Source organism: Sapajus apella, unplaced genomic scaffold (assembly GCF_009761245.1).
Source record: "Sapajus apella isolate SASKATOON/1434 unplaced genomic scaffold, GSC_monkey_1.0 scaffold29, whole genome shotgun sequence".
Lineage (NCBI taxonomy): Eukaryota > Metazoa > Chordata > Mammalia > Primates > Cebidae > Sapajus > Sapajus apella.
Genome location: NW_022436969.1, coordinates 20,356,657 through 20,368,911, shown reverse-complemented (window position 1 = coordinate 20,368,911; position 12,255 = coordinate 20,356,657). Strand labels below are relative to the sequence as shown.

General features: G+C 39.3%; 1 protein-coding gene across 2 annotated transcripts in view; it reads right to left on the bottom strand.

The window, feature by feature from the left end:
- The window catches only part of RALBP1 (ralA binding protein 1), a 65,757-nt gene that overhangs the window by 3,827 nt on the left and 49,675 nt on the right, over nucleotides 1-12,255 (bottom strand). For both annotated transcript variants that reach the window (XM_032293382.1, XM_032293383.1), the window contains exons 4-9: nucleotides 11,059-11,408; nucleotides 8,816-8,977; nucleotides 7,687-7,818; nucleotides 3,012-3,119; nucleotides 736-857; nucleotides 365-488 (exon numbers count right to left, since the gene is read on the bottom strand). In XM_032293382.1, the coding sequence (XP_032149273.1) occupies nucleotides 365-488; nucleotides 736-857; nucleotides 3,012-3,119; nucleotides 7,687-7,818; nucleotides 8,816-8,977; nucleotides 11,059-11,408 (998 nt within the window). The remainder of the gene's footprint in view (nucleotides 1-364; nucleotides 489-735; nucleotides 858-3,011; nucleotides 3,120-7,686; nucleotides 7,819-8,815; nucleotides 8,978-11,058; nucleotides 11,409-12,255) is intronic.

Below are 12,255 nucleotides of genomic sequence, written 5' to 3'. Positions count from 1 at the left end.
CCTTCTGTCACTAGCACTGATTTTGCTGTTCACCTTCTCTGGGAACAGAGGCTAGGTCATTCAAAGCTGCTCAAGCTGACACAGTAAAGTGAGGCTTGCCTTTACTTCAGGAGAAAGGTCTACATATCATACTAAAGTCATGGAATGCCACTTCACAGCCTGAGGAAGACACACAGGTGCCATCTCCTTAGCCAGAACTTAGCTCGTGTCCCACAGACACTCTGTGAGGCATCCCTTAAATTCCTCTCTACTCAGCCTCCCAGCTGGCAATCAAGAAAAAGGACAATTCTGAGGGTAAATATGTGGTCTCTACAACTTTCTGAAAGTTAGTATGCTTTTTTGGCTACTTCCCCCCAAAACTCACTTCCAGCTCTTCGTTCTGTCTCTGTAAATCTTCCAGAATGATCTGCAGTTCCTCCTCATCCTCACTCTCACTCTCGCTCTCAGAGGAGTACTCCTCAGTCTCGCTGCGGCCGTGCTGCTGGCGACTGCAAAGGCGAGAGACAAAGGAAGGCGTTACTGGGCATGCTTGTCTGTGACCTCCTTTTACATTTACCCTATTTTCATAAGTCTCCTCAATATAAAACCATTCTCAAGACCTGATAAATAAGAAACTTAAAGATGATTAATTTCACATGCCTAATACTTTTGTAGGAAAGTCTGAGAGATAAAACAATTATGTTTATATTTAAAGAAACATTCTCAGAAGCCTCAAAACCCTTGGCTTTCCTTTACCTCTGAATTTCAGCAATCTCGGCTCTGAGGCGTTCAATCTCTTCCTTTTCTGAGGCAATCTGCCGGCGCAGAAACTGCTCCATGGCCAGGAGCTCCTCCTGTTCAGTCAGGATCTCATTCTCCTGAAATAATGATCACTGGTGAACACCTCTGAGTTTTACTCCAGGAAATGTCACTTGTTTGGGGTCTCCCATGTTGCCCTGAATTCTTGAGCCCCATTGAGTGCTGAACGTGAGTTATGTACTTCACAACCAAAAACATCCTATTTCATTAGGGTCAAGAAGAGGCTTCTTTGAGAAAAGGTAAAGTTATTTTAGGGGAACGACTAGAGTTTTCTCAATAACAAAATGCCACACAGGAACTTCACATCCTCCTACTGCAAAAGCCCCATGAAGCCCACACACGGGAAGAAGCCAGGCACGAGGGATGAAATTGGCTTTAGTTTCCCACTCTTAATCCCTCCCCATCTCTCAGGAAAGTAGGTGTATGCAGCGACATTTGATATGGTCACTAGGAAAAGAAGGATCCATGAGATGTCTGGCTGATGTTAGTGTTAATTTTAAGGTAGATCAGAGTAAAGGAGAGATCACAGAAAGTTTTTCTCCTTTCCACAAGCCACCATCCTCTTTAAAGTCCTCAGAGGTTTTTTTTTTTTTTTTTTTTCTCATTGTTTATTTGTTTTTTGAAACAGTCTCACTCTGTCACCCAAGCTGGAGTGCAGTGGTATACTCACTGCAACCTCCGCCTCCTGGGTTCAAGTGATTCTCCTGCCTCAGATGCTGAATAGCTGGGATTACAGGCACCTGCCACCATGCCTGGCTAATTTTTATATTTTTACTAGAGACAGGGTTTCACCATGTTGGCCAGGCTGGTCTCAAACTCCTGACCTCAAGTGATTTGCTCACTTCAGCCTCCCAAAGTGCTAAGATTACAGATATGAGCCACCATGCCTGGCCCAAAGGTATTTAAATAGTCAATATTCAATATTCTGCTTTACCAGAATATTCACTTCTAAGACTGATAAGGTCACCAGTCTTATTAAAAGAATGGGGAAAAAACCCCTATCTGCCCAAGATCTAGAAAGCCCCTCCAACCTAGAGAAAAGAACAAGACAGACAAAACTTAGGGAGAAACAGAAGGTAGCTATGGGGATGAGGAGCTGGGTGCAGACGTTCCTTCCAAACGAGCAGGTACTGAGAGGGTAAGTACTTACCATGCCAAAATGAACTACCCACAACCACCAACAGCACTGTGAACCTCTCTCCCGGAGATGAAAGACAACAGTATTGCTCAAATGTTTTTGAACACACAGATGTCTTTCCTGTACCTCCGCATTCCATTCTCAATAACATTCCAAAGCTAACATTCTAAAGCTAATTCTAAAGCTAAGATTCTAAAGCTAACATTCCAACAAATACCAGACTGAAAAACCCTGAAACAAAGACATAATCTGGGACTTCATCCTTTCCTCAGGGGAAAACAGTTATGTGTTCCTGCTAGGCAAAACAACGCATGTTTCAGAAGTGACAGAGAAGGACTGAAACCTATTAGGCTTTAGGTAAGCCACTTTCATGAGTTTCTGAAAGCCTAGACACAATGCTGTCAGAGCCTAGAACTTCATTCCTTTCTGATTAAACTCTAGCAATTTCCAGAACAAAATAAGGCTGACTTGAGAAATTCAGAAAGAAATGAGCTCATCTTTAGCTCTATGACTGGAATACAGTAGGCATGAAAGAGGTATCCGTTAAATCAATGAGGGACTAATAAGACAATTTGCCTCCAACAATTGACTTTCACCTGCAAAGAATAAAATCAAAATATCTAAAAGGTGTTGTTTAGCAACAACTATTAGATAAAATCTGTATTTTACATTTCAAGAATCCCAGACTTTGTAAGGTCAGGTACAACAGTTTTAAAAATATTTTTAAAAGTCTGATCTCACTAATATGGAATAAGTACTACTAATCTGTAAATTAGGGAAAAGACTATAACTGAGATCTGTGTGTAGACGAAATTAGATTAAGCACCTAGAACGAGTAAGGCTTAGTCCATTGCCCTTAGGAGTCATTACTGAATATAAGGTAGTTTCTTTCACCATAACTGAACATTTTAACAAACACAAAATAAAGGAAGTGCCAAATAAAACAGATACAGGCCCTCAAAATCACGTTATAATTTTGGTTAAAAGATTCACATCTGTAGTAGAGCTTCTCAAGTTATTATTTTTAAATGACCACTAAGAGTCTTGCAAAATAGAGAAAAATATTTTAGGTTACCTGAGCAAGAAGAATATTTATAACTTCTTCATTTTCATTCATCTCTTCTTTGGAAACATCCTCTTTTGAAAGACTGGCTATCTCTTGTGCAATCTTGGTTTCACACTCCTATCAAGTAAGACAAATAAAAAAGAACTGGTCAGACTATATGCAACACATATTCAACAAATTCACACCACCATAAATCTAGACGATTCCTTCTCATTTCCTAGAACTGAAACAATAACAGTCAGATGAACCATCTAGATGGATGGGCATTTGGTAACTGGGCTTGGAATATAACATGGAGATATCTTAGTCTGTGGCTGCACTGTGAAAATGTTCAATTCTGGTTAATGTACTTGCCATTTTTGGTACCCTTCCACAGAAACTACCTATTGTGATACTTAGGAAGGGTGTAGTCAGGAGTGTAAATCTTGAGCACAGACTTTAGTGTTCACAAACATAAAGTCAAGTAACCACCACCACCACCATCATGCTCTAGAACATTTCCATCGCCACACAAAGTGCCCTTGCACTCCTCCCCCATCTACTGACATCGTAGCAACTACTGTCCTGCTCTCCATTGCTGTCGTTTTTCCTTTCCCTGAGTTTCAAAACTGAATCAATCAGTAAGTAGTGTGATTATCTGGCTTCTTTCACTTAGCACAATGCTTTTAAGATTCATCTATTTGGTTGTCTGTATCAGTATCAGTAGTTGCTGAGCAATATTCCATGCGATCAATGTACCCCAATTTATTTATCCATTCACCAACTGATGGACATTGGAGTTCCTTCTAGTTGTAAACTATTATAACTAGAGCTGTTAGGAATATTTCGCACATACTTTGTGAGGTCAAATGTTTCTCTTAGATAAATACCTAGGAGTGGGAAGGATGGGTGCTATGGTAAGTAACCATATGTTTAACTTTATAAGAAACTGCCAACTGTTTTTCCAAAATGGCTGCACCATTTTGCATCACCAAGAGCAGCCTATTCTAGCTGATGTATACTGTTACCTCAGAGTGCTTTTAATATTTATTTCCTTACTGACTAATGATCATAAGAGTCTTTGCATGTGCTTATTTGCCATCTATATATAATCTTTGGTAAAGTATTTGTTCAAATTTTTGCCTTTTAAAAATTGGTTTTCTTATTAAACAGTAAACTTTAAAAAAAAAAATTCAAGTCCTTTATCAGATACAAGCTTTTGCAAATATTTTGTCACAACTTCTGGCTTAGATATTTATTTTCTTAATATCTTTTAAAGAGCATATTTTAAAATTTTTGATAAAATTCAATTTATCAAATTTTTCTTTTATAGTTTATAGATTTTTTGTCCTATTTAGGAAATTACTAAGCCAAGATCAATAAGATATCTTCCTGTTTTTTCCTCTGGAAGCTCAAGTTATTTTTTGCATATGTTATATGGACAGAGTCAAGATTTTTTTTTTCTTTGCATGTGTTCCAGTGCTATTTTGTTGAAAAGCAAACAAAAAATCTCTTCCCCACTGATTTTAGCATCTTCATTAAAAAGTAATTACCTATATATGTGTAGGTCGACTCCTGAACTTTCTATTCTGTATGTGTATCTGTATCCAATACCTACGGTCTTCATTCCTGCAGCTTTTTAGTAAGTCTTGAAATCGGGCAGTATGAGGCCTCCAAACTTCTGGCTATGTTCTTCTTCAAAACTGTTGACCTCACACCTGTAATCCCAGCAGTTTGGGAGGCCAAGGCAGGCAGATCACCTCAGGTCAGGAGCTCGAGACCAGCCTGACCAACATGGAGAAACCCTGTCTCTACTAAAATTACAAAATTAGCCGGCCGTGGTGGCGCATGCCTGTAATCCCAACTACTCGGAGGCTGAGGCAGGAGAATTGCTTGAACCCAAGAGGCGGAGGTTGTAGTGAGCTGAGATCACACCACTGCACTCCAGCCTGGGCAATAATAGTGAAACTCCGTCTCGAAAAACAAAAACAAAAACAAAAAAACCTATTGGGTGTTTTTTGGTCATCTGTATTTCCACATAAACTTTAGAAGAGCTTATTCATTTTCTCAATACCATCTGTTTGGATTTTTACTGTGATTGGACCCACAGATCAATTTGGGAAAACCTAACATCTTAACAATATTGATTCTTCTGTTCCACATGCAAGATTTTTCTCTCCATTTACTTAGGTCTCCTTTTAATTTTTTTTTAGGTTCAATATCCAATTGTGCATTGCTAATATATAGAAACACATAAGACATTTGTAGATCTGGTCTTGTATCCTACAAACTTACTAAACTCACTGATTAGTTCTTTTGTTGTAGATTCTTTAGGATTTTATATATACATAATCATGTTATCCAAGAATAAAAACTTCTCTCCAAGATGTGTGCTTTTTTTCTTGCTTTATTGCGCTGGCTAGAATGTCTAGTACAATGCTGAATAGAGGTGGTAACAGCAGAAATCCCTGTAGTGTTCACCAATCTTAAGGTAAGCAGTTTCACTATCAGGTATGATAATTGTAGATTCTTTGTGGATGTTCTTTATCAGGCTGAGAAAGTTATTTGCTGGGAGTTTTATCATGACTAAGCATTGAATTCTACCAAATCTTTTTCTGCATCTACTGATATGATGTGGGTTTTTCTTCTTTTTAGTCTGTTAATGTGGTAAATTATATTACTTCTGTCTTTAAAAGTGATTTATTCCTCAAAGTTGAAATTTGGGAAAATCTAACATCTTAACAATATTGAATCTTCTGTTCCACATGCATGATTTATCTCTCCATTTATTTAGGTAGCTTTTTTTTTTTTTAGTTTCAATAACCAACTGTGCATTGCAATATATAAAGATACATTAGACTTTTGTAGAATCTTTTGAGTGTTTTGTGAATTAATGAGCTGGTGTGAAAACATAGCAGCAAGAAAATTGGTAAAGCAAAGTTAATCCATCCCTTTTCATATTGGCTCTGGCTGCTTTATCATGATTCCTTTATCCAAGCAAGATATAGAAGCAAGAGAAACAAAAGCCAAACCTCCATCAGCCCTGTCCTAGGTCAATCAGGGCACTCTTCATTTAAAGGCGGACTGGCAATGCCCATATGATTAACAATTACGGTTTGCTCATGAAGCCTGAGTGGTCTGTCTCTAATATCTGATTCTAGGCTGAGATATGAAGGAAAAAATTTTAACAGCAACAACAACAACAAAAACAGGTAAAGGAAGCAAGAGATAAATAACCTAGTGAGCAAAAGAAAAGAAGAAAGAAAAATATACAGAGGGCTTCTGCTAGATTACCTTTCCTGGAATGCACACGTAAGAGTCCCATGAATGCACTTGTCTGACAAAGCTATCCTTTACATGAATACAAATCTCTGACCTCAAAGAAACAGAAGTACTCAGGTTGCCTTTGTCTTTTTAACACAACCACAACAGACTTATTATCATGTTCCCCAATTCTGACAAGTGCTAACTAATGTTCCTTGGCTGTGCTGTTTAGATGCTGCAGTTGATCTGCAATGTGGATTTTAAGGTGATCCAGAGATCTGGGATTTTATTGTTGGTGTGGCTGGTACACTCACAGTTCCAGAACCAAGCAACAACACTAAACAAGAGGGAACTCAAAAGTCTGACTGGCATGCCCTAAACTCATCAGGTATTGCACACCACTCATTATTATTATATAAATAGAATCTCCCCTGATCTTCAGGGCCTTCCAGGCGACCCTCATCACTAGATTTCCAAAGGGCTAATTCTAAATGCCTCAGATTCCCTAGCAGTCCCTGAAGGTGTCTCACCATCCAGTCTGCTTCTTATCTGTAGAAAGCCCTGTTTACAGGTATAATCAAGCAGGAAATGACAAATTTTTTAGTAAAATCATTTTTAATTAAAACAAAACTTTCTAGGCCAGGCATGGTGGCTTATGCCTATAATCCCAGCACTTTGGGAAATGGGAGGACTGCTTGAGTCCAGAAGTTTGAGACCGGCCTGGACAACATTTCTACAAACAATAAAAAGTTAACCGAGCATGGTGGCGCACACCGGTAGTCCCAGCTACTCAGGAGGCTGAGGTGGGAGGATCCCTTGAGCCCAGGAGATTGAGGCTACAGTGAGCCATGATCATGCCATTGCACTCCAGCCTGGGTGACAGAGTGAGAAATCCTGTCCCAAAAAAATAAAACAAGAAAACTTTCTAGATTTCATTAAAATATGTGACTGACACCAGGCTGCAATATCAATAATACAGGACTAGAAACATTTTAGTGAATAAATTTCCCATCAGAGTAGTTCACTTCAAGTGACATTATATATTATATTCTTAAAAGGAAGAACTTGGGCTGGGCGTGGTGTCTCATATCTATAATCCCAGCACTTTGGGAGGCCGAGGCAGGTGGATCACGAGGTCAAGAGATCGAGACCATCCTGGTCAACATGGTGAAACCCCGTCTCTACTAAAAATACAAAAAATTAGCTGGGCATGGTGGTGCGTGCCTGTAATCCCAGCTACTCAGGAGGCTGAGGCAGGAGAATTGCCTGAACCCAGGAGACAGAGGTTGCGGTGAGCTGAGATCGCGCCATTGCACTCCAGCCTGGGTAACGTGAGTGAAACTCCGTCTCAAAAAAAAAAAAAAAAAAAAAAAAAGCAAGAGTACACAAAAGACTCAAAAATGTTCTATTATAAACATTATGTATCAAAATAATAACTCACCTGTCTTTTAGCTTCTCTCAGTTTTCTTTTGAGGGCTGTCAAAATTCTTTGTACTTCCCATAATCTTTCTTCTTTAGATAAATCCTTTATCCCACCCTGCAGATCTCGATGTAAACAATTCAAAAGAAACTCCTAGAAAGCAATGCCACACACTAAGTTGCATTCATATCCTCGTGTCTTAAAGTAACAACAAGTGCAAATTCTAAAGATGTAGAATCAACTATTTTTCAATTATTCTTTATTTCATTAGAGTAAAATAATGGCACTAATTATTTTTTTGAAGACATGATTGAGAAATCATTATTATTTGTTTTGCCTATGAATTAGGCACTCATTCACTAATTTCTATTGGTTCAATAATACTTAATCCACAGCCCCCATCCCCAATGTCATCATCACTAACTAATAAGAATTGGGAGTTCAGGGCAGGTACAAGGGAAGAAAAGCAAGCAGGGGTTTGATAAAGTTCATAGAAATAAATAATCATTAATGTAATTAAATTTCTTATTTAGTCTTGAATTTCTTATTTCATACACACACACACACACGCACACACACACACAAACACATGGAATTGTTCCTTCCATCAAAATAGCATAGTAAAAAAGCCCAGCATTTGGGCTCAAATCTTGGGTCTATAATTAGTAATCATGTTACATAGGGTAAGATACGTAACTTCCCTGAATTTTAAATATTCTTATCTATAAAACATGGCCAATGACAGCAACCTTGGCCAGAAAAAGCAAACACTTTTAGACGATTTACAACATGCCTGGCGTGTTTTATGTATTATCTCATTTGTAGTAATCTTTACATCAATCCTATAAAAGGGTCCATTTTAAAACGAGAAAACCAATACTTAAGGTGGTTAAGAATTCACCTAAAATCAGTTAACTAGAGCAGAGCAAGAATTTAAAGCCAAGTCTTTTGATTCCAAAAACCATGCTCTTTCCACCATGGTATTCCAACTTATTTGGCATGAAATAATACTGGATGGGAATTTCTGACTTCAGTGTGCCAAACATAGCCCCAGACACACATAAAGTGCTCAGGAAACAAGAGCCCATCACCACGGGACTCCGCAACGACCGATGCAGAGGCAGGCTATATAGCAAGTGGGTGCACACACCTGTCTCCTGATCTCCTCCTTGATGCCCGTCTGGGTCTCTGGCAGTGTGGGCATCGTGGCCATGTTAGACCATCGCAGAGGTTTTGTCACTTGCTTTAGTACCACATTTCCAAAGAGTTCTTGCACATGTGTGAAAAACACATATAGGACTCGATTGCTGATCTAAGAAAAAAAGATTTACAAGAAAACTATTAAAATTATTATATTTCACTTATTTGTGTCTATCACATCATGTATCTTTTAATCCTGGGCACATAAAGAAAAATCTACCCAGTACTGACAACACAGTCGTTGCTAGTTAATGGCTAATTTAAGAAGAAAATGGTAAAATATGAGTTAAATCATATATTCAAGCACCAGAAGGAACTGAAGGGAAAAAAAGCCAAGAAAAGGACAGAGAAGCTGATGTCCATCCATTTGTTTATTTTTTCTATCACAACAATATTAACTGATTAAAACATCTTATGCTCTTTTTTTTTTTTTTTTTTTTTTTTAGATGGAGTCTCGCTCTGTAACCCAGGCTGGAGTGCAGTGGCACAATCTCAGCTCACTGCAACCTCCACCTCACTGGTTCAAACCATTTTCCTGCCTCAGCCTCCCTTACTGGTAAGCTGGGATTACACGCGTGTGCCACTACACCCAGCTGATTTTTTTGTATTTTTAGTAAAGACAGGGTTTCACCATGTTGGCCAGGCTGGTCTCAAACTCCTGTCCTCAAATCATCCACCCACCTCAGCCTCCCAAAGTGCTGCGATTATAGGTGTGAGCCACCGTGCCCGGCTAAAACATCTTATGTTCTTTATTTTCAACTTACTTTGAGATCTTTTAACAGACACAATGGGCTGAATGAGGACTGTGAGGGAAGTGAGAGAACCACAGTAGTAAAGCTGGTTTGAGGTTGAAAGCTCTTACGCCAGAAACAAATACCTCGACACAGCCAGCATTTAAGTATGGATGTTCATATGCTAGGAGACCAGGGCATTGGGATGGCTGAAAAGCTAATATAAGAAATTATTTCCTACCTAAAACTTACTCTTACAACACACTTGGCTCTCCTATGATACGATCATCTCTATTATATTATAGTAATATTAAGTATCAATGTAATATTTACCAGATCCTGAAATCCTAATATGAATGACCAAACTAAAATCTGAGAAACTTTTGCTTTCAAAGTGTAATCAATGAATAACAGAAGAATCTTTATTTTTTAGAGATAGATTCTTGCTCTGTCACCCAGACTGGAGTACATTGGCATGATCATAGCTCACTAATGGGCTCAAGCAAGCCTACTACCTCAGCCTCCGAAGTAACTGAGACTACACGTACATGCTACCACACCCAGCTAATTTTTTTTTTTTTTTGTAGAGACAGGGTCTTGCTATGTTGCCTAGGCTGAACTCCTGGCCTCTGACTATCCTCCTGCCATGGCCTCCTAAAGTGCTGGCATTACAGGTGTGAGCTACTGTGCTTGGCTGAAAGACTCTTTAGTAAATGAAAACACACTCTGAAAACAGCAACAGTGATTTATGGTGACTTAGAATACTGGCCAAAGAGCACTTAAGATAATAAATATAACCTATCATCTCCCTTTTTATTGGCCTGAGCAAAACATCATTAACTCTAATTAAAGGAAAACATATACTCTATGACAGCACGAACTGAGCAGCAACAAAGAAAGGTCAATGCATATGTTGTAAAAAGATACCAATTAACATACTACCCAATTCCCTGAAGTACCTTCTCAGATTCAGAGCCTATAACATGTCCCTCTAGGATCCATCCTTATGAATGAAATCCTCAGGCTAAATATTTGACCAAACAAACTAATTTTAGGTCCCTCTGTGCTTGAGTTTGATGTGTGTTTGTGATATAATTAAGTACTAATGCTATTTGATGAAATAACTGGCATCTCTAAAATTCTACACATGAGCTCTCTAACTGTAGATGCCATGGGCTCCTCCTCCACTAATGAACAATCTCTGTCATCAGGCCTTGTTTATAAATCCACATCAAAGACTATACCATATTCACATTACATCATTACAAGCTAAAGGGCAAGTATGTTCATTATCTTATATGTCGACACTGTCCATATTATGAAAGACAAAGACCTGTATTCAAGCTAATCCATTACCTATCTTCTCAACTTCACTGCTTTACATGTGACTCAGCAATAGAAAATGTATCCCGATTCCCCATTGTCAGTACTAGAGGGGATGTGTGTAGAGAAGACCATGTACCTGCACAGTTGGGCTGAGCACTATAGAAATGTTCTGTATGTTCATTTTTGTTTCCAGTTCCTTTGCGATGACATGGTCCATGTGCACAATGAGCCAAGAAATCAGAAGATAGTTACATTCTGGCAGTTCTTTGAGTAAACGCTGGAATTCCTGCACTTTCTCAGTCTCCGTGGTTCTCCCACAAGCCTCTTCAAATCTGGGCATAAGCTCTTTGGTAAGCAAATTCTCTGGAAGGTCTCGCAAATACTGCTTCAGCAAGCTGGCTACAGTGTTAGGCTCATATTCTTCCAAGTTTGTAGACTCCTCCCGGTCATAGGCTGCTTTTAGTTCATCCACCTTTGATTTAATTCCTTAAAACATTCAAATTCAGAAGAGAGAAGATACTGAGAAAATAAAACACACAAGCTTTCTTCACCATTACACACACCCTTGCTAGGGAGATCTGAGAACAGCAACCTGATCAGTAACCAACCTCTTGCTATGAAATATTTATCTGCACAAAGGTCATACAATTCCTCTGTAAACACCGACATGTAAGGCAACACTTGGCCAGGCTCAGTGGCTCACACCCATAACCCCAGCTCTTTGAGAGGCTGAGGCAGGCGAATCACTAGAGCCCAGGAGCTCAAGACAAGCTGGGCAACATGGTGAAAACCTGTCCCTACAAAAAATACAAAAATTAGCCGGAGATGGTGGCATGTACCTGTGGTCCCAGTTCTCTGGGAGGCTGAGTTGGGAGGACCACTTGAGCCTGGGAGGTTGAGGCTACAATGAGCCATAGTTGTGCCACTGTATTCCAGCCTGGGCAACAGAGTAAGACACTGTCTCAAAAAATAAAAAAATTAAATAACAATAGGCTGGGCGTGGTAGCTGACGCCTGTAATCCCAGCACTTTGGGAGGCCAAGGCAGGCAGATCAGTTAAGGTCAGGAGTCCAACATGAGCCTAGCCAACATGGTGAAACCCTTGTCTCTATTGAAAATGTAAAAATTAGCCAGGCATGGTGGCACATGCCTGTAGTCCAGCTACTTGGGAGGCTGAGGCAGGAGAACCACTTGAACCTGGGAGGCAGAGGTTGCAGTGAGCCAACATCATGCCACTGTACTCCAGCCTGGCGACAGAGCAAGACTCCGTCTAAAAAAAAAACCCAAAAAACTACACTTCAAAAGTGAATTTAACCAAAAGTTAAATGAGAACT